This window comes from Dunckerocampus dactyliophorus, chromosome 11 (genome assembly GCF_027744805.1).
Source record: "Dunckerocampus dactyliophorus isolate RoL2022-P2 chromosome 11, RoL_Ddac_1.1, whole genome shotgun sequence".
Taxonomy (NCBI): Eukaryota; Metazoa; Chordata; class Actinopteri; order Syngnathiformes; family Syngnathidae; genus Dunckerocampus; species Dunckerocampus dactyliophorus.
This window is the reverse complement of record NC_072829.1, coordinates 11,162,395-11,189,836: the sequence shown is the minus strand read 5'-3', so window position 1 is coordinate 11,189,836 and position 27,442 is coordinate 11,162,395. Positions and strand designations below refer to the sequence as shown.

Sequence of the window (27,442 nt, the reverse complement as noted above, 5' to 3'; positions counted from 1 at the left end):
CATATAGCTCATCTCTACAAGTTAAGTTCCTCAGCAAATTACTGTACTAAATTGACAATTTACTTAAACATTAAACAACAAAATAACAGTTTATCGACTTACCGCTCTATTGGCAAAGGTTCAAGAGGTGTAGCGTCATAAAAAAAATCCCCCATGAGAGCGCCCTCCAGCGGTCATACGCTCGCCCCACATCTCCGAGACACCTCGGCGCGGAGCTGCAGAGACAAGACCAAAAGCTCCCCTTTCCCATGAGAGACAAGGGATTGGGACTTTTTAAAAGTACTTGAAGTGGCATTTGGAAAAGTTTTCTGGACTGTGTGTTCTTTTTAGAGTTTGACGTGGGAAGTCAACGCGAACCTGCGCAGAACTTTCTCTTCCTCGCAGCAGCAGCGCCATCCTTTGTGGACTATTATGAGCCGTAGGAGCCTGGTGGTCTTTTTGTCCATGTGGTTATACCTCACAGGTGAGTAAGTGAACCTCTCTGGATGATAAAATGAGGGGGATTGCCCATGTACACTACCAGTCAAAAGTTTGCACACACTTTCTCATTCAATGGCATGAGGAAGTGTGTCCAAACTTTTGACTGGTAGTGTATGCAGATAACAGCCAGATGTATATTCACTTATTAGAAAGGGATCATGGTCCATTTATGCAACACAAACATGAATCATTCTTGTGGCTGCAATTGTTAGGCACCTTCATAACATCTGCATCAGATACAAATGTGGTCAATGTTTAAAGAGACAACACTCAACTGCAAAGGATTGTGCTGACCAAGCGTTTTGATTCCAGTTAATTACACTGAGGAAGTGTCCCTTTGTGTCCAGTGTGCTAAGCCTTCATTTAGGCCCCCAGATCTCAGACTGACCCTGCTTTGTTGTCTTGTGAATGTTTTTACATTTTCCATTTCAAACAAAACCTTGGTATTCAAGTGCTAAAGTGCAAATATCTACAGTATCTCACAAAGGCGAGTACACCTGTCACATCTCAGCAGGCATTTTATTATCTACTCAAGGGATAATACTATAGAAAGTACATTTGGATGTACTTTAGTTAGTGTACAGCAGTATAGATAACACTATCCATGCTTAATATGAGTCCACAAACAGCCATTATTGTATAAATAGCTGGCAACACAAGTGAGTCGCAAGACAAATATGTGGTGGCGGCGTCGTCATCGTCTGGAGCTGCACGTGAGCTCCCATCACTGGGGAGCTGCGGTTCAGAGGAGACATGAATTCCAACGTGTTCTGTGACATTGTGAAGCAAAGCATGGTTCCAGTGTTGCTTTCTAACATGATAAGGAGCCCAAACACACCTCCAAGTGCCTTGCTGACGAGGCCAAGAATGTATCCTCTAGACCGCAACCCAATTGAGCCACTGTGGGAGATCCTCAAGGAGAGTGGAGGAGTGCAAGGTATCTAACATCCACCAGCTCCACCTGTGATTTGCTCATGGAGAAGAGGAAGAGGATCCCAGTAACAACCTGTGCAGGTCTGGTGAATGCCCAAGAGGAGTAAGGCAGTACCAAATCACAATGCTGCTCACACTGAATATTGACACCAAGGACACAATTTGGACATGTTCACTGTGAGATCTATCCACTTGTGTTGCCAGTTATTTAGACAATAATAGCTGTGTGTTGTGGTAGTAAACCTATCCTGCCATGCAAGCTGTACACTGACTACTTTCTATAGTATTGTCCCTAAGTAGATGTAATAAAAATGCTGTACAGTAAAAACGCTGGAACCTACAGTGTGCAGTGTTTTCTTATGCCATCATTACTCCTACAGGAAGTGCAAATGGATACAAATTCTTAGTTGTGCCGCCCCTTTGTAGTTTTAACACAACTTTTTCTACAAAATGTTGGGAGTGTGTCTGGAAAAGTTGGTCTATTTTATCCAGAAAGATGTATTTGTGCTTAGGGATTCTGATATTTGCCTCAGCTGTAAACATGATGTTGTTGTTAGCGTTAAAACAAGGGAAAGGTAATGAAAATGGTAATGGTTTAACTTATTTCTAGTATGCATACAGTTTACATTGAATGCTTCATGTTACAATTCACAATTCCACATGTCCGAAAAGGAGTAGGAAGAAGCAGAGCTTATTTAATCCTCCCCGCTCCCTGTATCACATCAATAGTTTATACATACAGTATGTTCACTTCTGTGATCAACATGTTCTAATTCACTACTTACATTATTCCTCCATTCCATCAAAGCAGTTACTATAATTATTACTGTTATTATGTTTTAAACAAAAGCAAACAGACAAAAAAGTTCTTTCTTTTTCCTCTGCTGTTGTCGGGATACACTTCCAGGTCTTCCTGTGCTGCCGTCTCCCTGCTGAGAATGTCTCTGGTACTATAAAACAAATCTGCTTGCATCCACATGTGTCCGCATGGGAAAACGTTTTTCTTTGCTGCTCTTGTTTTTAAAAGCTGTTCCTTTCGAGCGCATCTCTGATTGCAAATACACGTGTGTGTGGAGGCTGGAATGTTGTTGTTGTGTGGCCAAGCATCGTATCGACCAGCAGCTCCATAAAATGACACTTGAACATATACCACACTGGCTCTTCTAGGTTTTATCATTGGTGGCTCTTTCCATGTTTTTTTTTTTTTATTGTTCCAGCAGTGAGTGGGACCACAGACTATGACGGCTACAGCGACTTAGCAGAGGAGGAGGACACTACTCACCTAGACTACGACAGTATGTATGGAAAATGATGCATACGCACTCACGCCTTTATGGGTCCGTGTTCTGTCTCGTCTTTGTGTTCACATGAAAGATATACTGTAGATGAGACTTACAGATTATTTCACTATCCTCGTAAATCACAATAAACCGGAAAACAATACAATACAGTAATACAATATAGAACCACACAGTATAACATTTTGTAATAAATATTATTAACATGATGTACAGTATTTGTGAAACATAAAAAACTATGCAGGATTGATATAGTCATGTGTTTTCCAAAACAACTGCCTCCTTTCTAATAATTGCTTCATAATCTCTGCAACTGAGTAGACATTTTGTGTGGGCCATGCAATTAGTTAGATATGAAGCACCAGGAAATAACAGTTTCATGTCTAGAAATGCCATTAAATAAATCATGTCATCAAATATAGATGGTAAAATAAATGTAATGATTTCAAGTCGTTTTTCACAATTTAATCAATTCATGTGAAATTTAAATTGTAAGTATTTAATGTCATATTTGATTTTTGGCACAAAATACCCTGTAGCTGTAACATAATACATGTTTTATACACACTTTGTTAAATGTACTTGGCAAAACAGATGACCACACACACACACACACACACACACACACACACACACACACACACACACACACACACACCAACGTGTCTTCTTAGTGTTGAGTAGTATCACATATGGCTGCTTTTTATTTACCACCAGACCTACACTGGTGTCACTCTCCTCGTCTGACCAATGGGGAGGCGACCTGCCACTCCCCCCGAGGCCGAGCTTACCGGACCACTCAAGGCACCCGCTGCAACATGCGCTGCGACCGAGGGTACCGACTGATAGGCAGCAGCTCCATCCAATGCATGGCCAACCGTCGCTGGTCTGGGACGTCCTTCTGTCGCAGTGAGTGGTAGATAATGGTTGAGCATCACAGCATCAGGATCATCACCAGCTTGGTGTTTTGGCAGAGATGCGTTGCCACGTGTTGCCCCTCATCCCGCATGGCAGGTACACCTGCACTCAAGGCTTTGTGGTGGACTCCAGATGCGACTTCACCTGCTACCCCGGTCACCGCATAGAGGGGGAGCACTCGCGCACCTGTCAGCATGGGGGGACTTGGAGCGGGGCGCAGCCGGTTTGTTCAGGTGCTGTCCAAAAGAGACATTAAAATCTCAGAGTGGCTGTGAGTGATCACATTGAATTGAATGTGTTAACTTCAAGCTGACCTTCACTCTGTCCATCTGCTTTGCATTTTGTGTTTTTTTTTCTCTCTCAAAAGGCTTCAGTTTCACAAAAGTAAACATATTTTCTTTTCCTGCTGCGGGGCCGCAAACTGATTTCAGACACGGAACCTCCAAAAATCAAGTGTCCGCGATCCAGAATCAAGTTTGCAGATCCTGGAAAACTGACTGCCAAGGTGAGCTGGGACGCCCCGGTGGCCACGGACACAGCTGATAAAGTACTCGAGTATGTCTCCATTTTACTTTACACCCCTTTTTATGTAGTAAAAATGGATCGTTGACATGGTGTGTCTCCTTGTAGTGTGATTTTAGTGGGGCAGCAGCCAGGCACTGACTTCAACGAGGGAGCAAACGTCATCCGCTACAAAGTGTATGACCAAGCCAGAAACAGAGCTGCCTGCAAGTTTATTATCCGGGTTGAGGGTGAGGATGAAAGACACTTTAAGCACCTTAAATTTAAAGGCGACATATGAATTTTTTGGGCAGATTAAAACAGCTCCTCGGTGTCTTAATAATGTGTTTGTGCTTCTCTTTGGTCAAAATACCCCAAGGATAAAGAATTACGGCACACTTAAAACCCCCCTCCAAACAGTCCTGTTCAGAGCAGCTGGTTTTGGGAGGCATTGCTCACTTGACCAAAGCCTGAAGCCCAAACAGGAAGAGCTAACAATCTTTGCTCTAATGTCCTCTGTGACTGAAAGGTGCAGTAATGATGTGTGACAATCTGTGCATCCAACAAAACTGCAGCCCTGCTTGGCGTTTGGCTTTGAAATGATTGTGGGTCCGCATAGTGGCTTGCGAGAAAAAAAAGTCAATTCCTGGGCGAGTGTGGACACATTTTCTGAAATAGGCATGTCCCCTTTTATAACAAATATACACTAAGTCCCCAACTATCGAACACAATTGGTTCCAGACGACCGTTCTTATGTTGAATCGTTCTTAAGTAGGGGAAAAGGTAATATTATCTATGATATAGGTACTACATGTACGTGTATACATATACAGTATATGCGTATGTATGTAAATATGAGTTTGGATGCAGTAGTAATATTAAACGAGGATAATTAATGAAAAAAACAATAATAAAAATGATATAATAATACGTAATGATAAATGTTATTTACTTTTGAAAAGGAGTCGCCGAGCATACGTTGTTGTGGTGGAGGAGGAGTTATTGAAAAAAAGGACAAGTCGTCGTCATCGTTAGACTCTTCTAAAAGAGGTAGTGTTCTGTGGGTGGTGTAGAATTAAGCAGGCCTATTAACTCTTCATAAACTTTAATCACACGCTCTGTCCAGGTTGTACAATTTAGCTTTCCATTTAGCTTTACACTGTATCTCCCCAGCGTCTAACTCTTCCTGTGTTGGTCTCATTAGCTCTAAGGCTGCATTAGCAGTGTCACAGTGCCCTCTACTGGTCAAGCATGTACAGTAGCAGTATAAATACTGATTGAGCGACTGACTACAAGGCAAAATAAAATCAAATATAGACCAGTCGGCTTGTGTTTGTATCCACGAGTGTTCGCTAGTCGGGTGTTCGTAAGTTGGGGACCGAGTGTACATGTCGTTCCATAGTTAAAAGCACCACCATGTTCCTTTCTTCCAGTGAGGAGATGCCCCACCCTGCTCCCGCCTTTGCATGGCTCCCTGGCCTGCTCCTCCGACATTACTAACTATGGAGCCACATGCGAGTACCACTGCGATGCCGGTTACGAGCGGAGGGGCGTGTCCAGTCGAGTGTGCCAGTTTGACCGCAGCTGGAGTGACGACGCCGCGGAGTGTATTCGTGAGTATAAAGTCCAAACCTTGTTTCAATGAGATTGTCCGCTTGAACAATTCATCACCATCCCTATTTTCACCCGGGTGAGTGTTGGCGTTGCACGGGTGTGTGGACGGCTGCAACTAACAATTATTTTCATAGATTCATTGCAGCTTGATGTTTCAATTTATCAAGTAATCAGTTACGCCTTAGACCAGGGGTGTCCAAGGTGTCTTGGACTGTCCTTGTTCTCCTTTTTTGTTGGCCCGCGCCACATTCTAAAACTATAATTTAACGAAAGGACGAAAAAAAAAATGGAAAAATCAGTAATTTTAGAAGAATAAAGTAAAAATACTAAGAGAAAAAGGTTGTAATTGAATGAGAATTGTAATTTTATGTGAATAATGTCATATTATGAGGAAAAATTATGTCATTTTAGTAGCATAAGGTGGAAATATTGAGAAAAATTTCATTTTGTTTTTTTTCTTTAAGCACAAACAAGTTGTTGCTGCTAAGGGTGGCCCAACCAGTTATTAGGTTTTTGGGGACAATCACTTTTTCACACAGGGCCATGTCGGTTTGGATATTTTTCTCCCTTTAATAATACAAAGTTTCATTTAAAAACTGGATTTTGTGTTCAGTTGTGTTGTCATTGACTAATATTTACATTTGTTTTGACGATCTGAAACATTGAATTGTGACAAACATGCAAAAAAATAAAAAATCAGGAAGGCGGCCAACACTTTTTCACACCACTCTGTAACGTCTAAGCATATGTAACATGGGTTGGTTTACAAAATATCAAAGTGGCCCTTCCGTTCTTGGATTTATCACTATGTGGCCCTCGGTGGAAAAAGTATGGGTACCCCTGCCCTAGATGGACCAAATCAGTATAAGTCAAACACAGTCAGAGGTTCGGTCCGCAACATATCATAAAAGACGCAATAATGTTGATCACTGTTTTCCAGCGTAAAAGGTGATGTGTGTGAATGTCTTTGTTTTGCCTAAAATGCAAAGATAATAGGTCTATTGTCATGGATAATTAAGGAATTTAAAAAATATTTGCAAAGCTGAAATCAGTCATTTTTATCTGTCTTCGTAATGAAATAAAGATTAATCTGATACCAAACTAGTTGTGTCATTAATTGGAGAATCGAATAATCATCGATTCACCGTTGCAGCTCTCGTATGTTGCAAGTATGTGCACAACGTCTGTAAATAGAGCGACATCACAGAAGCAGGACAGCGTGCAATCCGATCAGATTGCAGATTTTAAACATTTGCAGATTGCAGAAATTAAACAAACAACAGGAGTTAGAAATGTCTTTCAAATACATCCCTCCTTTGCTGGAAGCCACAGCAACTGTAACTACATTTATATAACATACAGTCCATCCAAAAAAATGTATGCATATAACACATATGCATGGTCTTACAGCTATGCAGCAAGTGCGAATTTGACAAATTGCACTGCATTATTGAGAAGAACTAAAAATAAAATGACATGAATAAAAACTTCATTCTGGAGATTCATTCTAACTAACTTAAGTAAAAGGTCTCATTTAACCAATCACCAAAGAGCAGCATGTCTTCTCTCAAAGAGACGCCTTGCATTGAAATGATGGCGAGGCTTGATTTGATCCTTGTGGTTTTCGAGTGTAGCCATGGAGATCAAGTCCGACGTGAAAACGGCGTCAGCTCTACTGGCTCAGTTCTTCCAAAAGAGGCGGCTTCTCATCTTGTCGGCGCCCAACGCGACCGACCCGGACTACGAGCTGCAGAATGCCATGATACAAGTGAGGAGAACACAAATATTTTATGATGATATTGTTGAAAATGTAACAGGGGACCATAAAATGTGTCCTTAACAGAAAACAGACTGTGGATTGGAACTGCGACACGTGACGCTCATCGAGCTGCTGGGCTCGCCGCCTCATGAGACGGGCCGCATCAAGGAAAACAATCTGACCTCGCAAGTTGTGGATGAGTTGAGGTAGAGTTGGGGATTCTTCCATTTTATTGTTGGATTGTAGAAAAAAGGTTCACATGGACTATTTTCTGTTAAAGAGGCATTAGGGTTTTACTTTATAAGCAAATAAAATCCACATGAATGTTCAGAGTACAAACACACAGAAATACAAGACACTTATTCATCTCTGTGAAAGAAAATATATAGGATTTTCCACCACATAGTGCAATTTGTGTGAGGGGCCCAGCTCACTTTTCCACACTGGAAAATGTCTCCACTCCCGTTTTCCCAGAGCTGAGTCAGTGCAAGAATGATTTCATTAGATTTTTTATGATTTTCTCCCCCTGCAGGCAAACATTCAGAATCTCCAGGTCTTACTTCAGCATGGTGCTGGTGGACAAGCTGGGGCTAGATCGAGAGCGCTTCATTATCCCGATGGCGTCGGAGGAGCTCTTCTCCTACATTGACAGCTTTGAGCTGGATGAGGAAGAGCGAGAGAGTCTGGAGCGCCACAGAGACCTCTGTGACTAATTAAAAGGACAGTGATGATCTCATCAGGTCATATGAGGAGGAAAAGGTGGGCAGAACAAGCCAGGATGGACGCAGGTCAGGAGGAACATGACAGGAACTTGTGTAGTTTATGCTAGTAAAGTGCTTTCTGTATCATCAGTTGAGAGGCCGCAATACAAAGTAGAGAACCATCTTATCAGTAATACACTTGTTTTTTTTTTTCTTTTATTCAAATGAAAAATAAAAAGTAAAACTGCCAAATGTAGAGTGGTCAGATGACTTAAGGGCTCTCAAGCTGCTGAAATAATCAATAATGTTCTGTGTTTTGTCAATATTTATTGGCTGAACAGGATCACCAAGGCAACTTTGAGACACACAAGTTAAAATGTAATCTGAATCAGCAAAACATGTTTATAAACAAATTCTGTGTAATATTGGCAAAAATCAGCGATGGCTATATAAAAGATGGAAATAAACACAATTTACTTTGTGTATTATGACATAGCAAATTGAACTCAGCTGTACATGATTAGAGCTATTTCTGTGCTGTGGGCTTGTGAACTGCAGAAATTAAAAACAAAATAAGTGTCAGTGTTCCGAAAATCCAGAGTTGAGTATTTCTTTGGTACATTTTCATCAGAAACGTGACAACATGTGACGTTTGACAACCCCAGTGTCTCCTTACAGCCAATCAGCTGTGTGTACTGTCATGTCACGGGAAAGTCACATTTCTGGTCCCATCATGTTGCAAAAAATAAATGTATAAAACACAATAAAATTGTTTCAGATGCGAATACTTGACCCCCTTGAAAGATCCAGATGGATGTTCAAGAGGGGCGTCCTCATTTTGTCTTCTTTTTCCTCATAGTGGCACGCAAGGGGAGACTGCCCTCTGCCCAGGAGTCGGGGTACTGCATCATCTTCTGCCACAGACTAACTTCTTCTCCAACTGAATCCATCTCCACTTCATCGTTTCCCATTTTTATAGTGCCTGAAGTTCAGACAAGGGCACAGATGGTTAAATTGGGAAGCAAAATAAATTTTACTGCCACACAAAAGGTTGTAAATGACTGTTTGAGCTCTTCCTTCGAGGAAGATTGATTCTCACATTTGGTGCTCATAACAGGCTCTAGAAGCACATATTGCTCTTATATCATCATCTTTAAAAAGTAGTTTTGCATAATAGGTTACCTTTAATGAGTGGCCGCGAGGCCTTCTCTGCTGACCCAAACACTACCAGAAGCACTGACTTACATTTACAACATAAATTCTAGTATTTGTGCGATGACTGTTCATTTTATTCCCAACAGTCTACTATTTTCATTTAGTAGCGTGTCTCTTGGCTGCCCTGCTTCCAGTGCGTGTGTGTATGTCATGTGTTGCCATGTCTAATACGCCCAGGGCCTTCAGAATCTGTACTGCTGGCACAAGTCACAACACTATTAGCATAGGGGCTGTTCCTTAACCAATCAGATTTCAGATTTGCCTCACAGCAGACGTACAGTAAAGTCACCTTTTTTGTCCTCTGTCTGAAAGTCACACTCTGTGTTATGCAGTGCGCTTCAATGCTTCATCACATGAACAATGCAATGCTTAATTGATCCTGTTCTGACAGACAGTATGAACCAATACGTGAGTTTCGAGACGATAAAGGGTTATCTGTGTTTATTACTTTAGTAATCATGGTATTAACCCCCAATTCTGGAATGCCACACACTGTTGTATTGCATTTTTGTATATTATTGATGGTTTGTGTAATTGTGACGTGATAGTGGTGGGTACTAGTAGGTGGATTATGTTGCTTTCAATCCCCACTGAAGTCTCAGGGACAAAATTCACCACCCGCCACTGCCTTTAATATATTTGTCCATCATGAAGTGCCGCCCTGAAGTCAAGTGACAAAATCCTCTAATGCAGGGGAGTCCAATCTTTTTACACTGAGGGCCACATAGTGAAAAATGAAAGGATGCAAGGACTACTTTAATATTTGGTAATAAATATGCTAATAGGTTAGATATATTTCAAGAAAAAAACTATATCTTAGCTTTGTGTTATAGATGAAAAGGCCCATTATTAGTATAAACGTCACTTTTTTCTCTTTTTTGGTGTTATTTTATTTTGCAAATATTTCAACTTTCTTCATAAAGAATCTTCATAAATGTTCTTCTCGTAATACGGACTTTATTCCCATAATATTAGAATAAAGGGTGTAACGATTCATTTGAATAACAATTCGATTCATATGACGATTCATGGTTGCCGATACGATTCAAGGACGATATTGGTTCATTTCGAATGATATGTTCCGAAACGATTCAGTAACTTTAAATCGACTGAGTAACTTTTTAGGCAAAAGTTAAACCAGTCTGACTGTGAAATAAATACCTGGATACTGGACAGTGCAGGCGAGGTTTCCTAGATTCCTGTTGTTTTTTGTAAGGGAATCTGATATAAATGAATAAATTTGATACCTCATTCACTTCTCTACCCCGAGTATTAAAGAAGTTAGAGCAAATTTCGTACCGGGAAATAGTGCCTGTGGCTCCCATTCCTTTAAGACTGAGTCAAGACAAAACTGTGATCGACTCACTGACCTTGGCAAGTAGTTTGAAAGTTTGAAAGGCTTAAAGTTGGACTTAACTTTCGAAGCACTCCTATGATCTGATGTGGTGTAACGCTCACATAAAATTACTGCTGATTTTTAAGTTGTTTTTTTTTTTTTCCAGTTTTCTTGATAATTATATTTGTAGAATGTGCTGAGGGCCAATAAAAAAAACAGCCGCGGGCCAAATGGCACTTTGGACACACCTGCTCCAATGGGTATATATTTAAACATTATTTCAACGACTCTGTGTTTCACCTTTGCCAGAGCTGAGGCGTACTCCTCCAAGGAATTCATTGCTAAACATGGGCTCTCTGTCCCACACGGTCAGTTCCAGACACATGTTCTTCAGCTGCCCCAGCGCTAGCTCCTTGTATACAAATGTGTGGCCATAGTGAGGATTCAGGTTCTTCTTCACCACTGGCGTCTTTCTCTTGGTGGTCTTTGACTTGGAAGGGAACAAGTACCTGTAGCAGCACCGTAAAAAAAAAAAAAAGTGAAACATGGAAGCTCTCACAGGAGTCTTAAGCTTCTGGCTCACCCTTTTACAAAGCTATCGGATGTGCCGCCTCCTCCTTTCATGGCCATCAAGTTCCTTGCCTCTTTAATTAGGATATGCAGCTCTCCATCTTCCACAGCCACTGGCTTTTTGCCTAAAGGGGAGACAGAAATGTATCAACGCAAACATTGCCAAGCATTCAAATCAGTCTTCATAGCCTTACCTTTGCTTTTTTGTGTTACTGGGGCTTTAGGTGTGAAGTACTTCAAGGAGACCACTAACTCTCCTTTGAATTCAGTGAAGGCTGAGGCTGGTACACAGCAAGGAGCCTTCAAGTGAAAGAAAGCATTACCTGTATATTAGAAAATCTAATTATTGCAGTAATTTTCTATACCATAAAAGCTGAGTTCAATATTCATCCAAGTATCGATAACCATAGAACCGGTGGTGGAACTTGCGAAGTAGTGGTGCATAATAACCCTCCATCTGCAAGTTTAACCCACCTTTTACTAAAGTGGTTGAATTATTTTTGCACTTGTATGACAGTTAGGAATGTTTTTTTTTTTTTTTTTTTTTAAGTGCACGGCAGCCTTCAGCAAGCCTATCATTCCACTTCTTTATACACCACCCCCCTTCACACATAATCAAAAAACTGAATAGTTTTATCGTACAGCGGTTAACTTCTTGTTAGACTTGTAAAATTCTAAGATGCTACTTAAACTATTGTATGTATGCTGAATAAAGGTTTTACATTTGACTCTGGAATCAATTATCCATCCATCCATTTTCTATGCTGGAGCCTATCCCAGCTGACTTCGGGCGAGAGGCGGGGTACACCTTGGACTGGTCGCCAGCCAATCGCAGGGCACATATAGACAACAACCATTTACACTCACATTAATACCTATGGACAATTTAGAGTCTCCAGTTGTCAATTACCTGTATATTAACCCAAATGTCTGATGATGCAGAATATAAGACAACGACTCTGTTGTGGACGACCACGTGTCGGTTTGCATGTATAAATGTCTGGACCCCCAAATATAAGAAGACCTGTCTTTTTTAGACTTTCTCTTGGGGAAAAAATATTGTCTTATATTCTAATAATAATTACATTTCTGCTGTTTTCCATGTCATCGCTCTCACAATTCGTCATATATAAGCCAAACTATTAAAATAATGAGGATGACTTTAAGTCCCCATTCCTTAATGTGTACCCTAGTCATGAGCGCCATGCATTCCTCATGCGAGGACTCCAGGTCGAAGCAGTCCAGAGCGATCTCCACCTCTCCCAGGAAAGGGTTGCGGCTGAAGCGGCCGTGATGCCACACAGATATCAGCATGGACCGAGTGAGCAGCTGAGAACGGCGAATCGAGTACTAGTCAAGAAGATGGAGAGGAGAAAATTATAAGATTGAATGTATTTATACTGAACTTGACAGATGTTTATAACTTTAAGGATGTGGTGCTCAGTGGCAATCAATAACACGAGTCAACATTATCCATCATGAGAACTGTCGAGTGATACAGTATATCCGGCCAATGTCCTTCTCAGCAGTTTTGTTAAGTTGCCTCATTTAACCCGACTCTCCACTGGAAGCCGGGACCAGAGTCAACATTGACAAGAGCTACTGTAATCAGTAAAGTCAACAGCAATCCTAAAAAGCTCTCTGTAGGTGTGGTGATTGCTTGCAGCAGGCAAGCGGCCATGTTGCCAGACAGCTAGAAGTGTCATTAGCAGAAAACAGCAGGAAGTATTGGTCTTAAAGAGTTACTTTGAATGTTTCTTTGTAGACGGGGTCGCAGGTATGTCTCTTGATGGTAGTCTTCCTTTTGCTCATGCGAGATTTGTCGGGGAGGAGGTAACATTTGACGTAGCTGAATAACAACAAATAAAACACTATGAGAAATTTGTCGACATTCAATTTCCTGTGCGGCACAATCATTCATCTTTAGGACTTTGTTGTGAATACACAGAAAGTACAGGGGCAGCTTATCTGCACACTATGCTATGCTAACATAGCTAGAGAATGTTTGCATAGAGCAGGTGTGTCCAAAGTGTGGCCCAAGGGTAATTGCAGTCCATTGCTAGCTATTTTTTATTGGCCATCTGCAGATTCTAAGCATAAAAAGATTTAGGGTCATACATTTCTCGATTAAGATTAAGTTAGATATCAGTTATCAAGGCCAAAGGAGGCTATAACAACTTTTTTTGGTTATTATATGTAAAAAGGACTATTTAGTTGTTTTTAGTTCTCTATTGCTCTCTTGTATTACCAGATATAAATTATTGTGTGGAGATATGGGGAAATAACTATAAAAGTACACTTCACTCGCTAAATGTACTTCAAAAAAGGTTAGTTAGGATAATCCATAATGCCGCTTTAGAGAAAATACAAACCCTTTATTCCTAAAATCACAATTATTTAAATTTGCTGATCTGGTAAACTTTCAAAACAGCTAAAATTATGCATAAAACAAACAATAACCTGCTATTCAAAAATGTTCTCAACAAGAGAAGAGAAATATGACCTCAGGGAAAAATGTAACTTAGAATATTTCTATGCACGAACAACAATAAAAACATTCACCATATTAGTATGTGTAATCAAATTATGGAATGGATTGAGTAAAGAACTCAAACAATGCACTAAAATGAGCAATTTCAAGGAACAGTACAAGCAGTTGATGTTTACCAAATCCAAGGAAGAAGAGTCCTGAACCACTGTCTACATGTAATGCTATGTCTTACCACTACTACACTTAATAACTCTTACTCTTCTGAAGATTTCTTGAAGTATTACATTGTTGGTAGAAGTATATATATATATATATATATATATATATATATATATATATATATATATATATATATATATATATATATATATATATATATATATATACACACATATACACACACATATACACACACACATACCTGTATATACACACACACACACACATACATATATATATATATATATATATATACATACACACACACACACACACACACACACACACATTTTTCACATATACATATACAGTCAAACTTGTCTATAGCGGCCACTAGAGGGAGTCTGCGAAAGTGGCCGCTATAGACAGGTGGCCTCTATGGACAGGTTGGCGTCCAGTTTGAATGTTGACCAGTAGAGGAATAAAAGAAAAAAAAAAAGGGGGGGAGGGGAAATAATAATAATGTTGACCAGTAGAGGGCACTGCGGACTGCGGATAAAAGTTGTACAGCACTACTAGGCTTGTTATTATCATGGTTCATGGTTTTAATCCTGAACATGCATGAGTAGCACAACAGTAGCACATCACATAGTACAGCACAATTCACAATTTTGCATGTCCAAAAAGGAGTAGGAAGAAGCAAAGCTTATTTAATCCTACCCCTCATCAGTTTCACATCAGTTGCAATACATTTATTCACCTCTTATTCTTCCAAGTGTACTTTGTAGGTCTACATGACAGTGTAGTGCAATCATAGCCAAGGTTTTTACTTACTAAAAGGAAGCTAGAGGCTTAATAATAACTGATAGAATATATCCACGACCCACAGAACAAAGCTGTGCTAGTAATGTCTTACGCTTGTTTTTAATATTTTACATTTTATACGGCAGAGTGTCATTACAGCTTTAGTTCATCAGGAAGTGACGGGAAGTGACGGTGGGCGTCCCGAGCAGGAGAGCTAGGCTCAGTGCTAGCTGTGAGTTTCGAGAGAGTTGGGAAGTGTGTTTATGTTGGCGTGGATGTAAAGTCCTGCAGTGTTCTCCGCTGTTAATAAAGCCATTAAAGTGCATCGGCGACGTGAGTCTCTCCTTCCCCACAACAAGCGGCATTACAGTATTGACCAGCGCACACCAGGAAATGAACGGTGTCATTTCTTACAGGCATTGGCTGGACAGCTATGTAGTGGGGCTTGTTTAATCTTTGCCTTGTGAGCAAGCAGAAAGGAGAGACGATGCTGAGAGATGTGTGTGTGTTCTGAGCTGCTGTCTGGTTGCCACGTTCAATAAATAAAGTTGGCAGAAGCAACAGGAGAAGTTTCCTTCTTTGCTTCGGAGCTGAATAACACTGACAAGTTAACAGACTAGTAGCGAACGGAAAAGAAGACGGCTTTTTTTGTGTCGAATACAGAAGATGAGGACTTTGATGGATTTGTGGATGAGGATTGATCAAAAATAACGTGAGTACATTCTAAAATACTTCAATTAAGTACAACCGAACTCATTTTTGCTCCCGCTGCCGCATGCATGCTAGCGTATGTTTTTTTTTTTTTATTGTAGCGTCGCTGGGAGCACGACCTGTTCCCAGCCTACTTTGCGGTAATGTTTTGGTGCAAATGCTTTTTTATGAGGAACAACTGACAGTTTGTGTGGATCTTGTGAATGATTGTGACTGAGCTAGCACACACGACGGCTTCATTGATTGAAAAACGAAACTTTTTCGTGCATGAAGCTTCTACTTGAGTTGGTAATTTCGCCGCTATATGCAGTCAGATATTGACTAAGGGAGGTTGGACAGGTGACTACTATACACAGGGTCTATAACATGTAAATTTGCTGTGGGGGATTTTTCAGTGGCCGCTATAGGCAGGTGGCCGTTCTATAAAGGTGACCGCTAAGACAGGTTTGACTGTTCATATATACACATACATACATACATACATACATACATACACACACACACACACACACATATATATACATATACATACATACATATATACACTGCTCAAAAAAATTAGAGAAACACTTCGAAAACACATCAGATCTAAACTGGGGGAAAAATGATCTTGAATATCTTTCCTGATAATAAGTGGGTGATGTATTCGAAACAAAATGATGCCACATAATTTGACAGAAATGAAAATGATCACCCTATAGAGGGGGGAAATCAAAGACACCCCAAAAATGAAAGTGAAAAAATGATGCAACACACTGGTCCATTTTGCTAAAATGTCATTGTAGGAACTCAAAATGATTCTCAGTAGTTTGTGTGGCCCCCACGTGCTTGTACGCATGCCTGACAACGTCGGGGCATGCTCCTAATGAGACTACGGATGGTGTCCTGGGGGATTTCCTCCCAGATCTGGACCAGGGCATCACTGCGGTACCTGGACGCATGGAGGAGATTCCAGGAGACAGGTAGTTACTCCAGGAGAGCTGGACAGGGCTGTGGAAGGTCCTTCAATCCTCAGCAGGATCGGTATCTGCTCCTTTGCACAAGGAGGAACAGGATGAGCACTGCCAGAGCCCTACAAAATGACCTCCAGCAGGCCACTGGTGTGAATGTTTCTGACCAAACAATCAGAAACAGGCTCCATGAGGGTGGCCTGAGGGCCCGACGTCCTGTAGTGGGCCCTGTGGTCACTGCCCAGCACTGTAGAGCTCGACTGGCATTTGCCATAGACCACCAGAATTGGCAACTACACCACTGGTGCCCTGTGCTCTTCACTGATGAGAGCAAGTTCAACCTGAGCACATGCGACAGACGTGAAAGGGTCTGGAGATGCCGTGGAGAACGTTATGCCACCTGCAACATCATTCAGCATGACCGGTTTGGTGGTGGGTCAGTGATGGTCTGGGGAGGCATATCCCTGGAAGGACGTACAAACCTCTACAGGTTAGATAACGGCACCCTGACTGCTATTAGGTATCGGGATAAAATCCTTGGACCCATTGTCAGAACCTATGCTGGTGCAGTGGGACCTGGATTCCTGCTGGTCCACGACAATGCCCAACCTCATGTGGCTAGTGTATGCAGGTAGTTCCTGGAGGATGAAGGAACTGATACCATTGACTGGCCCCCACGTTCACCTGACCTAAACCCAATAGAACACCTCTGGGACATTATGTTTAGGTCCATCCGGCGCCTCCAGGTTGCTCCTCAGACTGTCCAGGAGCTCATTGATGCTCTGGTCCAGATCTGGGAAGAGATCCCTCAGGACACAATCCGTAGTCTCATTAGGAGCATGCCCCGACGTTGTCAGGCATGCGTACAAGCACGTGGGGGCCACACAAACTACTGAGAATCATTTTGAGTTGCTACAATGACATTTTGGCAAAATGGACCAGTGTGCTGCATCATTTTTTCACTTTCATTTTTGGGGTGTCTTTGATTTCCCACTCTATAGGGTGATCGTTTTCATTTCTATCAAATTATGTGGCATCATTTTGTTACTAATACATCACCCACTTATTATCAGGAAAAATATTCAAGATCATTTTTACCCCAGTTTAGATCTGATGTGTTTTCGAAGTGTTCCTTTAATTTTTTTGAGCAGTATCTATATATACATATACATACATTTTGAGCAATATACACACACACACACACGCACACACACACACACACACACACATTGATCATTGCACTTGTACAAGAACATGTAATATTTACGGGTTGGAAAGCTGCCGCAGGGTATCTCCATAGGCCAGCCCATGGCATTCCTTAATGAAGACCTGGAGGCTATGGCTGGATTCGTTATAGATTATAGAGAAGACCACCTCCCCTCTCACCTCAACGCTGTCATGGTCTCCCGACTCACTGTAAATGCTCATCAGGCTCCCGTGTGTGCTCTGCAAAACATGTTTAAGTTTTGTAAGGAAATTCCTGTTCTCGCTCTAAGTTAGACACCAAATATTGACTGGCAAGTCGGATTTGGACAGACATGCCCTCGAGACATCAGCTCCCACAAAATCAATCATCAAAAATGAAAATAGATCATAACGTAAATCAAAAAATTTACCTGTGAGCTTGCAGAACTGGAAGCCATTGTCCTCCTGTGGAAGTTAACCAAGCTGTCAATATCCTCCTCTTCATCTTCCTGTCAAATTACAATAATTACTGACAGGACACAAATGTAGCGACAATAAGGAGTTCAATGTTTCAACTCACATGCATATCTAAAGCTGGTACAGAATGGCTCCTGTTTCCAATTGGTACCTCCAATGTGTCCTGTGTGTCACGAAGATCCAGCGTGGATAGGTGTTCTGTCATAAACATATTGAGCATCAGGCATATCTTTTCTTAGATAGAAATGTTCCGAATAATTAGATACTTACCAGGAGGATTTTGAACGCGTCTGACACTCCTTTTGAAGATTTGCTCAACATCCAACACAGGGCTTGGAGAGACCTGCTTTATGTCTGGCATCTATAGTCATATAAGTTATAATGGTGAAAGAGGAGTTGGAGAGAGCCAATACAGAGATATAACCCTGTCTACTTGACAACACCTTACAGTGTTTAGCTTCTCAGTGACATAAAAGTCAAGACAGTCACTTTTCATTTCGTACTTAATGCGGACCTGTTATGCTTTTCCTCTTTTCTGAATCAAAATGTTGTTACAATGTTGGATTCTTGTGTTAAACGTGTCAGATAATGAGGTTTGCGCATTTGGAAGTGAGAGCTGAAAGCAGTTTTGGATGGCTCTGCACGCTGTGTTTTACAGTGTTTTTTTTTTTTGTTTGTTTTTTTTAAACACAGACTTCCACTGACATCAAAGCAACACGGACTTCCTTATATGGGCATGCCCAGGCACAAGCTATAGGCCTCATGAGATTAAAAGGTGACAAGATTTGTCGTTCAGAAAAAAAAATTCTTGTGGGGTCTGGGACAATAAGTTAATTAATCACACAATAAATTAATTTTGAATGATAATTTTGCCGGCCTTAATATATTGCCATGTCCATGCATGTCTGCTTTCCTCGTCTCTCGCCTCCAAACAGGCAGGAAGAGGGTTTAGTCTGGGCCCTATTCTTCTATGTGCTTAAACGAGAAAAGACTGAAGCAATTTTGCCCCTGTGTGCTTCTGAGGCTGCAACAAGTCCAGCGCCCAGGGAATGTGAAACATTATACTGCACTTGAGGTATGGGCTGTACTAATCTACCGTATATCCATTCAAACTGCAAATGTCACCAAGTGTTTTTCCATTTTCTTTTCTTCTTTCCATCTTTCTGGATAATATTATAAACGCACAACATTTTTTTTGTGTTTGCATTCCATTCATCTGAAATGTATACCTCATTATCTATATTTGATCAGTAATGATTATCAATTAGCCAGTTATCCAATTGCTTCAAATGCTAGGGACAGTGAATGTGCATCCGCAGAGCCTTCCTTCCTCAGGCCCAAAAGGAAAGGAGGTGGTCGAAGTGATCACTCAACATGCTTTGACAACCCACACATCACCATGACGACACACACGAGCAAATGCATAGGTAAGAAGGCTACGCAGCAGAGTACAATGGAGCCAAATATTCTTCTTGGTGAAATGCACATATATATTGAACCTGTTACATTCTCCTTCAATGGATAAGGCCTTTTCAAATTAAAAGTGTGCTCTATCGTTTTCACGGATTTCAATGACATACACAAGTGTTAGGAAAACTCCATGTTCCATGGTTTTCAGACAGCCCCCCAAAAACGACATCATGGCAAAGTCCACCTCCTTAGTCAATGAATCACATTAAGCCCGCCTTCATTCACAACTTGCGAGCACAGGTCTGCTTTACGCGTGGTGGGCGTGTCAGGAGTCTGGAGGGGACAATACTAATAAGGGAAACGTGCATAACTCCATAGGTTACAATGCAATGGTTTCAGCACCTGTTCAGCATATGTTTGTTCCATAGAGTAACGGCATGAATGGAGTGAGCCCTTTAGTCAGTCATACAGTCTTTGTCTCAGTGGGTAGAGGTGGCGCTGCTAGCATACAGAGTGCAGAATAATGTAACGTAGTAGAAATTAAATTAGTAGATTGCAATATATTGCCATATTTTTTATTGTACTTTTCTTAAAAGTAACGTTAAAATGTTGTGTATCAACTTGTCTTGTGAACTGAGAGTCTCAAGACAACCCTACTTATTTATTTGGTAGGTTAATACAAATGTTGAACAAATCGCTAGTTTCTTTAGTTTTTAGCACAAATGCATGGGTCTCTGTTTTGGTCATTTCTTGCCGTGTTGCTGAAATGTTACTATGTCGCAACCAATTAGCGACTAGCAGGGTTTCTTATCACCCATGTACTATTGGCTTGGCATTCTTAAAAACCCAGCTGATCTGGTTTTGCCAGTGAAAAGCATCAACAGTGTAAAGCTGTGTGAAATAGAGTTGGTGTCCTGCAGTGAAAAAGGGGTAAAAGTTGCCACATGAGAATACGTTACTCTTCTACTTACTTGTGTCTCTTCAACTTGTACAGAATGACTATTGATGTCCTCTTGGACCTCACATGAGTCAGGTTGGTCACAATCATCATCCAGCCCCGAAATGAGACGTTCTGTAATGACTATTCACAACATTCAAGGTTGTCATTAGTATTACAACCAAAGTTTCTTTGTTTTGTTTTTGTTTGTGGGAAAACATTAACAGGACAATAAGAGGCTTACTGGGAGGAGTTTGAACACATCTGACGCTCTTCTTAAAGAGTTTTCCAACATCCAACTCTGGTCCTGGACAGATTCCCCTTATTTCTGGGACCTATAAGAACACCTACAGGTAAATGATGATCAAAAATTATTATACAGCGAGATAGAAACTATTTGACAACGTACGGTGCTAGCTTCCGAGCTTGAGCTATGAATGCTGACAGCATCTGGGATGACTTGGCGTGTGAGACTGGAATCACTGGATCCTGCTGGGCTGGACAGATGGGGGGTAGTTTCTCTCCTGACAAAATAAGTAGAGCAGTGTGAAGTACATTCAAATATATGGCATAATCTAGTCCTTCCAGTCATTTTTCAAGTTAATATTCCAACATCAGCATATCGCCAGTAAGTTTACCTGGACAGTTCAGGGGTGACATGTCTAGACTCCGTGCCTGTTTTGCTGCTGCTCAGGCTGGTGTTTTCTGCAGACTCTGTGTCACTGTGCGACGACAGCTTTAACGTGTCTTCATATGCTTTTATTTCTAAAGATGTCACTGAAGTAGCTGACTCAGAATTTGCACTAGGAGTACTATGAGACAAAAAAAAATAAATCTTTAGAAAATAGAAATATAATAAACAAAAAAACATGACAAAAATAATGTTGCACCGTTGCACCGATGTTGCACTGCTAGTGGTTTGGACTCTCTGTCTGGGGATGGGGACTGGCACTGGGACTGGGACTGGGACTGAGACTGGGACTGGGACTGGGACTGCGTCTGTGACTGGGTCTGTGACTGGGTCTAGGACTGGGTTCAGGACTGGGTCGGGGACCGGGTCTGGGACTCGGTCAGGAACCGGGTAAGGGAATGGGTCTAGGTCCGGGTCAGGGACCAGGTCTAGGACCGGGTCGGGGAGTGGGATGAAGGCAGGGGTGGGAGTGGTGGCGCGGGAGGCGGGTGTGGGGCTGTGGACGGGAACAGGAACCGATGGAGCTTGGCTCAACTCTTCACTTTTCAGCAGAACGTCTCCCATTGTCACATACTTCTTTGCTTTTAAGAAAAAAAAAAAACAGTCAAGAACATAATGTGGTGAGGTATTTTCTCCTTTTATTGTGTAACTACGACAATATTCCAGTCACTCTTGGCATGCTGTGCTGTTTACATTCCTTGTCAAACAGGCGATACCCACTTCCTCCTCCCATACTCACACACAGGCCTCTTTCTCAGGGTGCGTCTCACGAGCTCGTGTCCGGGCGAAGTAGAGAATCGGTTTACCCTCAGATTGTAAAACCAGTCTCCTGTACTCTTCCTTAGGTCCCTAAGAAGACATTGCAGAGGCCTACATCATCTATATACATGTACACTTATTGCAAGAATAATTTGTACAAGGGTCATCAGTCTATCAAATCTTCTGCCAGCTTTAAATCATGGAATTGCTAGGGAGGTTTATTTCAAATGTGGCAATTATAGTAAATGCTCAAATTAACGACACTATTCCATTAACTGCAGTCTCTCCTATAGTCTCTAATTAGCGCTAGGTGAAAAAACATTAACAGTTTTTTATTACTGCCACGAGCATCATTAAGGATAAGGATCATACTGTAATGTCTACACGAACGTTGTAAAAATGACGAGAAGGTGGTCGACCAACAATTTGTTTTTTGCAAATACAGGCTACTGTCGGCCAAACCAAGCCAAAACAACATCAGCAAACTCAACTGTCCTGCCTCAGCGCGCAGCCAATCTCCTCCCGCACCAACACACACAGGGTCAGGACTCAGCCTGTCACGTTCACAGACAATCAGAACTCACAAGACTCTTTAACACGACACATCACTGCCAGGCCTGGTTGTTCAAAACCATTATTTTAACCACTGGTTAACCCCTAACTACCGGTTAAATTCTTAACCCACCGTTAGCTAACTGACCGTTAAATAGGCATTGTTCAAAACACGGTTAGTCACTTTGTTAGTTAAAGGCACCGTCAAAGTTAACCGTGTGGTCGACATCACTCGTCAGCGCCAATGTATCCCACAATTCCTCATTTTGTTGACTTCTTCTTTAGCAAAAAAAATGGATAGCAAAACGATTTCACAAATAAAAAAAAATAAATTAAACAAAAAGATTTGAGTTAAATATATTATTAATTAAAGTAAGCAATATTTAAGCAATATTTTACAGCTTTATAGCAAAATGAACCTCGGGCCCAACGCCAGATACCGGAACTACTTAACCAGCCTTCAAAGTAAGAGCCCAGACGCGCTTAACTTAAAAATGTTCAAATGGTATTCTGCAACAAATGAAGCTCAACGTTTTACAAATTAAAAAAAGTGACCAATTTATGAACGACACAATTAAATAAAAATGTTGGTTAAAATATTTTGCTCAGCACAAGCTGTTATAGTGTGGAAAAATAAGGAAGGTCGGCTCGCCTTGAAAGTAAGAGTCTTAGGGTTCAAAGTAATATTGGTGCCGAGATGATAATACGTATAATAGCTATTCATGTCAAGTTAAAGTTAAAGTTAAAGTTAAAGTTAAAGATAAAGTTAAAGATAAAGGTCAGTTAAGGTAAACGTTTGGTTCAACAGGGCCAGGTTGTTTAAAACTTGGTTGTTGTTTTAACCACTCGTTAAGTAGACTTAACCAACCGTTAACTTTAACGGCACAGTTATCTCGTTGTCCAAAACTCGGTTAACTTGAACCGGCTGTTAACTTAACATTAAAGTTAACCGACTTAAGGACCACGGTTAACATTTTAACAGTGTGGTAACTGTCAAGATAGAGTTTGCGGCTAACACTGCCTTCATGATGCCATACTGGCATGTCTCCTTACGTGCATTGCTGATGTCTGGGTCATGCATTACTTCACACTTTACTGTACATTGCAGCTTTTCAGCACAGGACAAAATATTTATATTTGCAAGACAGAAAAACAGGCTTTTAACTGCCTTGATTTTAAAAAGGAAACTATTTTATTGAACCGTGTTGAGCTTGCAAATTCTATCTTTGTCATGTTTAAGAACAACTATTTTGATGGAATAATTGTACATAGAGCTATTTGAGGCTTTATCGGCGTCACAAGATTGTCTTTTTATGAACTTGCAATTTGAGGCGATAGTTATATTATTTTTAAAGCTTTCCAGAGGAATTGTAAGTATAGCGTGTCTGATACTGAACAGTCTTGCCTTTGCAATGTATTGAAAGCTGTGTTCTGTACACTTGTGTAACAATAACAAATAAAACATACATTTGATAAATATCGCTCGTGTTGTTTATACGTGAATATCTATTATACGTATTATCATCTTTGCATCAATATTAGGTTGAACCCTAAGACTCTTACTTTGAAGGCGAGCTGACTTTCTGTATTTTTCCAAACAGCTTGTGCTGAGCAAAATATTTTTAACCAAAAACATTTTTATTTAATTGTGTCGTTCAAAAATTGCTAGTTTGTTTTAATTTGTAAACCGTTTAGTTTCATTTGTTGCAGAATACAATTTGAAATTTTTTAGGTTAAGTGTGTCTGGGCTCTTACTTTGAAGGCTGGTTAAGTAGTTCCAGTATCCGGCGTAGGGCCCGAGGTTCATTTTGGTGTAAACCTGGAAACTATGTTAAATATTGCTTACTTTAATTAATAATATATTTAGCTAAAAATATTTTTGTTGAATTTCTTTTTTTAATTTGTTAAATCGTTTCGCTATAAATTTTCCCGCTAAACCAGAAGTCAACAAAATGAGGACTTGTGGGATATATTGGCACTGACCAGTGACGTCAACCGGTTAACTTTGACGGTGCTGTTAACTAACGGCGAGACTAACCATGTTTTGAACAACAGCCCGTTAGCTAACGGCGGGTTAACCAGTGGTTAAAATAACCAAATTTTGAACGGGCCCAGGTCGTTACAGTATCCTTGAGCATGTTAAAAGATCTGCTCCTATGAAAGCAACAGTAATAACTAAGCAAAGAAGTGTTTTTTTTGTTCTCTCTTCTTTTAATTACTTTCATTTAATAATTGTATTTATTGTTTGTATTACTGTATTGTGTGTACTTCATGTGAACAGTGTAAGTGACACTAAAACTCACAATGCAGCGTAGGAATGGAACCTAACGTCCTGTCCTATGGTTTCCGTAAATAATAGTTCTGGCTATAAGTAGAGCATTTACATACATTTTTGACCATTTCTCTTACGATTCTTTGGCGCACACACTGCACAACCATGCTCCATTGAGGACGCTGGCTCTGCATTTGCTGCATACAAGGTGATGGCACTGCTGGCACTGAATGTTGTTTAAGGCCAGTGCACTCAAAGGCGTCTGGCATCGGCCACAACTCTTCTGACTATATCTCCCGCTGCCACGCTTGGCTCCTTTCCTCTTAATTTCCAGCAACTCTGCCTTCAGTTTCCTGTGACCAAAAGGAAAAGACATGCAGTCAAGATGAAAGTAAGCTGGAGGGGAACGCCAGCCATTACCAGGAAATGCCTTGATGAAAAGAAAATGATGAAAATCTGTGCAGGAATATACAGTGCAGCTTTTTGAAACAGTATGAAAGTGTTATATAATGGATTTGAATCAGACTCAGAAAGGCAACACGGTTGGTATTAACATGCCTGTTCAGGAAAAGGTCAATATGTCACATTCCTGTAGAATGGAAACAAGTCTGGGTCATGAATGTCCCATACCTTCCTGATAAAAACATTGTCTATTGCGCCACAAAATATTTGTATTACGACCAGCATATAAAAAGAATTGTGTTCTTCAACAAGGCTTTCAGCTCCCACAATGACCCAGATGCAATTAAAATGCTGTAATCATAAAATGCTAAGCCTAAAATGACTTCCATACCTTTGTACTCGACATGGTTCTACTTGCTGTTGATGGTTTTCCTACCGGCAAAAAACTATTTCTAGTATCTGGTAGCTTTTTAAGATAGACAGCAAACATACAGTAAATAAACCTTCTAATATTAGCTTATCTTGTTGCTCCGGATACTAATATTGCACTCCAGAGTCTCAATTTTGCTACATTGAATGTTTTCTTGCCTCTCCTCTTAGATAAAACATGACAAGTACCATAAACACAGGAGACCCTCGTTCTCCTCCATTGTTGTAGTTTGTAGCTTGTCCAGTTCTGACTGATGCACTCAGTGCGGTGTGTTTTTGCAGTTACCGGGGACAATACAGCGCTGTTATCAAGTGTCAAGTAGAGCCAAGTCAGTACTGTGCATGGGAAAACAGAGCATAAGGGTTATAATCAAACATCTTACCGAATGCGCTGCTCCTCAGCTTTCCTCAGTTCCTCATCCCGTCGCAGCACCTGCAGGATCAAATCCCGCTCGGTGTCAGAGAGGAAGCCCAGGTCGATATTGTCAGCTGGCTCGGGCATTTTACCAGTGTTGGTGCTCAGTCAAAAATAAGAAAGCGTTATATCCAGTCAGCCTGATGGCAAAATAAAAGAATGTAAGACCAACGGTAGAAATGTTTGTTCTTTCATTGAGTTAAAACATGTAGAAATGATAATGCAATCACACACTTTTTAGCATTCAGCATTTTTTTTGCTGAGTTACATGAATGCGCAATTCAGCAATCCACACAATAATTGCTTTTAACAATCAAAACGACAACGCCTCTGACAATTAGAGGCGTCCGGGTTCAGGATGCGCCGGTATAACATTCTGGCCTAACTTGTTTGAAATGACAAATGAGTAAGAGCAAACCAGCATATCAGCAGGGTTTAAAATAGCACTGGGAAAGAACCCTAGTTTGGAATAGGGCAGGCCAAAACAACATGAACTTGACTTTTCCTTCTAGGACCCCACCCTCTAAAAATACAGAGAGTCGCTGGGTGGAGTTAAGTAGCTTTGCCATTTAAAGCCAATATCAACAAGCTTTTAGGTTGAAATATTATGCCTTATTTTATTTGCCATAAAAAGGGGAGCGCACACAATGGCTTCCCTTTAAATCGCTTTTCGGTTCACTACATGTGTAAGGGCTGGTAGAAAATTTCCTTGTTTTTAGGCTTGCATAGAAAGGTAAAGTGAAGAAGAGTTAGAAAAAAAATACCTGCAAGGCAACCTTAAGAAAAAATACGCATGCGCAGCTCGCATAAGTTGTCCCACAGAGTGAACAAACCCAAATTGTTTTTATTCCAAAACAACAGGTTTTAAAATGAAAATATCATAACTTATGGTTAGTTAAAATCCAGACAGTAATATTACTAATTAGGTTAAAATGTTTAAATTAAATGTTAGGTTCGATGCTAACGTAGCACGCTACCAAGATAGAGCTTAATTCAGGTTATTTATTGACATAGATATTGAAAAGCACGAATATTAAACTGTCATTTGCATACGTAAAATATTTTTTCATAGTTAACATTTTACAAGAAAGATGGTCACATTCGAGAAATTAGATTCACCTGTTGTGAAACGTTTACGTCACCGCTATGAAAGCTGGCGTGTTATTGTCCAAAGAAGATTGAAGAAAAGACGATAATGTAAAAACGGTTACCTTGCCCTTTTTTCTTCTTTAATGTTCCCTCGGTACTGCAAACGAAAGTATGGACATTCTCCTCGCTTTCCTCCACCTCCACTGAAGGGGGAAAAAAAACTAGTTCCAAGTGAACAAACCGGAAGTTTGAATAGTTAAAGGACTCCAGAGCCTCTTGTGTATGCTTTACAATTTACAATGCACGTGCATCCCATTGTCAACAGGACGTAAAGCACAATATAATAACATGTAAAAGAAATAAGAGCAATATGCGCGTCACAAT

The 27,442-nt window shown here is 40.7% G+C and overlaps 2 protein-coding genes across 3 annotated transcripts; one reads left to right on the top strand and one right to left on the bottom strand.

Annotated features, from left to right (window-relative positions):
• The first annotated feature begins 75 nt into the window (after positions 1 to 75).
• On the top strand, positions 76 to 10,087 carry srpx2 (sushi-repeat containing protein X-linked 2). 2 transcript variants are annotated; one of them, XM_054791292.1, is made up of 10 exons: positions 76 to 463; positions 2,634 to 2,708; positions 3,429 to 3,620; positions 3,686 to 3,862; positions 4,061 to 4,184; positions 4,260 to 4,381; positions 5,564 to 5,743; positions 7,379 to 7,512; positions 7,588 to 7,709; positions 8,036 to 10,087. In XM_054791292.1, the coding sequence occupies exons 1-10, from the start codon at positions 412 to 414 to the stop codon at positions 8,214 to 8,216; spliced, it is 1,359 nt and encodes a 452-aa protein (XP_054647267.1). In that variant the 5' UTR covers positions 76 to 411; the 3' UTR covers positions 8,217 to 10,087. The 2 variants fall into 2 exon arrangements, with proteins under 2 accessions (XP_054647267.1, XP_054647266.1); XM_054791291.1 differs by having other exon boundaries at positions 77 to 463; positions 2,631 to 2,708.
• sytl4 (synaptotagmin-like 4) lies at positions 7,823 to 27,312 on the bottom strand. Its single transcript, XM_054791290.1, has 19 exons — positions 27,181 to 27,312; positions 25,938 to 26,109; positions 24,861 to 25,076; positions 21,880 to 21,989; positions 21,340 to 21,721; positions 21,088 to 21,261; positions 20,859 to 20,973; positions 20,694 to 20,784; positions 20,484 to 20,593; positions 18,373 to 18,463; positions 18,206 to 18,300; positions 18,057 to 18,134; positions 17,708 to 17,886; positions 13,072 to 13,174; positions 12,514 to 12,675; positions 11,520 to 11,625; positions 11,339 to 11,450; positions 11,056 to 11,264; positions 7,823 to 9,186 (listed from the first exon to the last, which is right to left on the bottom strand). The coding sequence occupies exons 2-19, from the start codon at positions 26,054 to 26,056 to the stop codon at positions 9,038 to 9,040; spliced, it is 2,601 nt and encodes an 866-aa protein (XP_054647265.1). The 5' UTR covers positions 26,057 to 26,109; positions 27,181 to 27,312; the 3' UTR covers positions 7,823 to 9,037.
• Between the last annotated feature and the right edge of the window lie 130 nt (positions 27,313 to 27,442).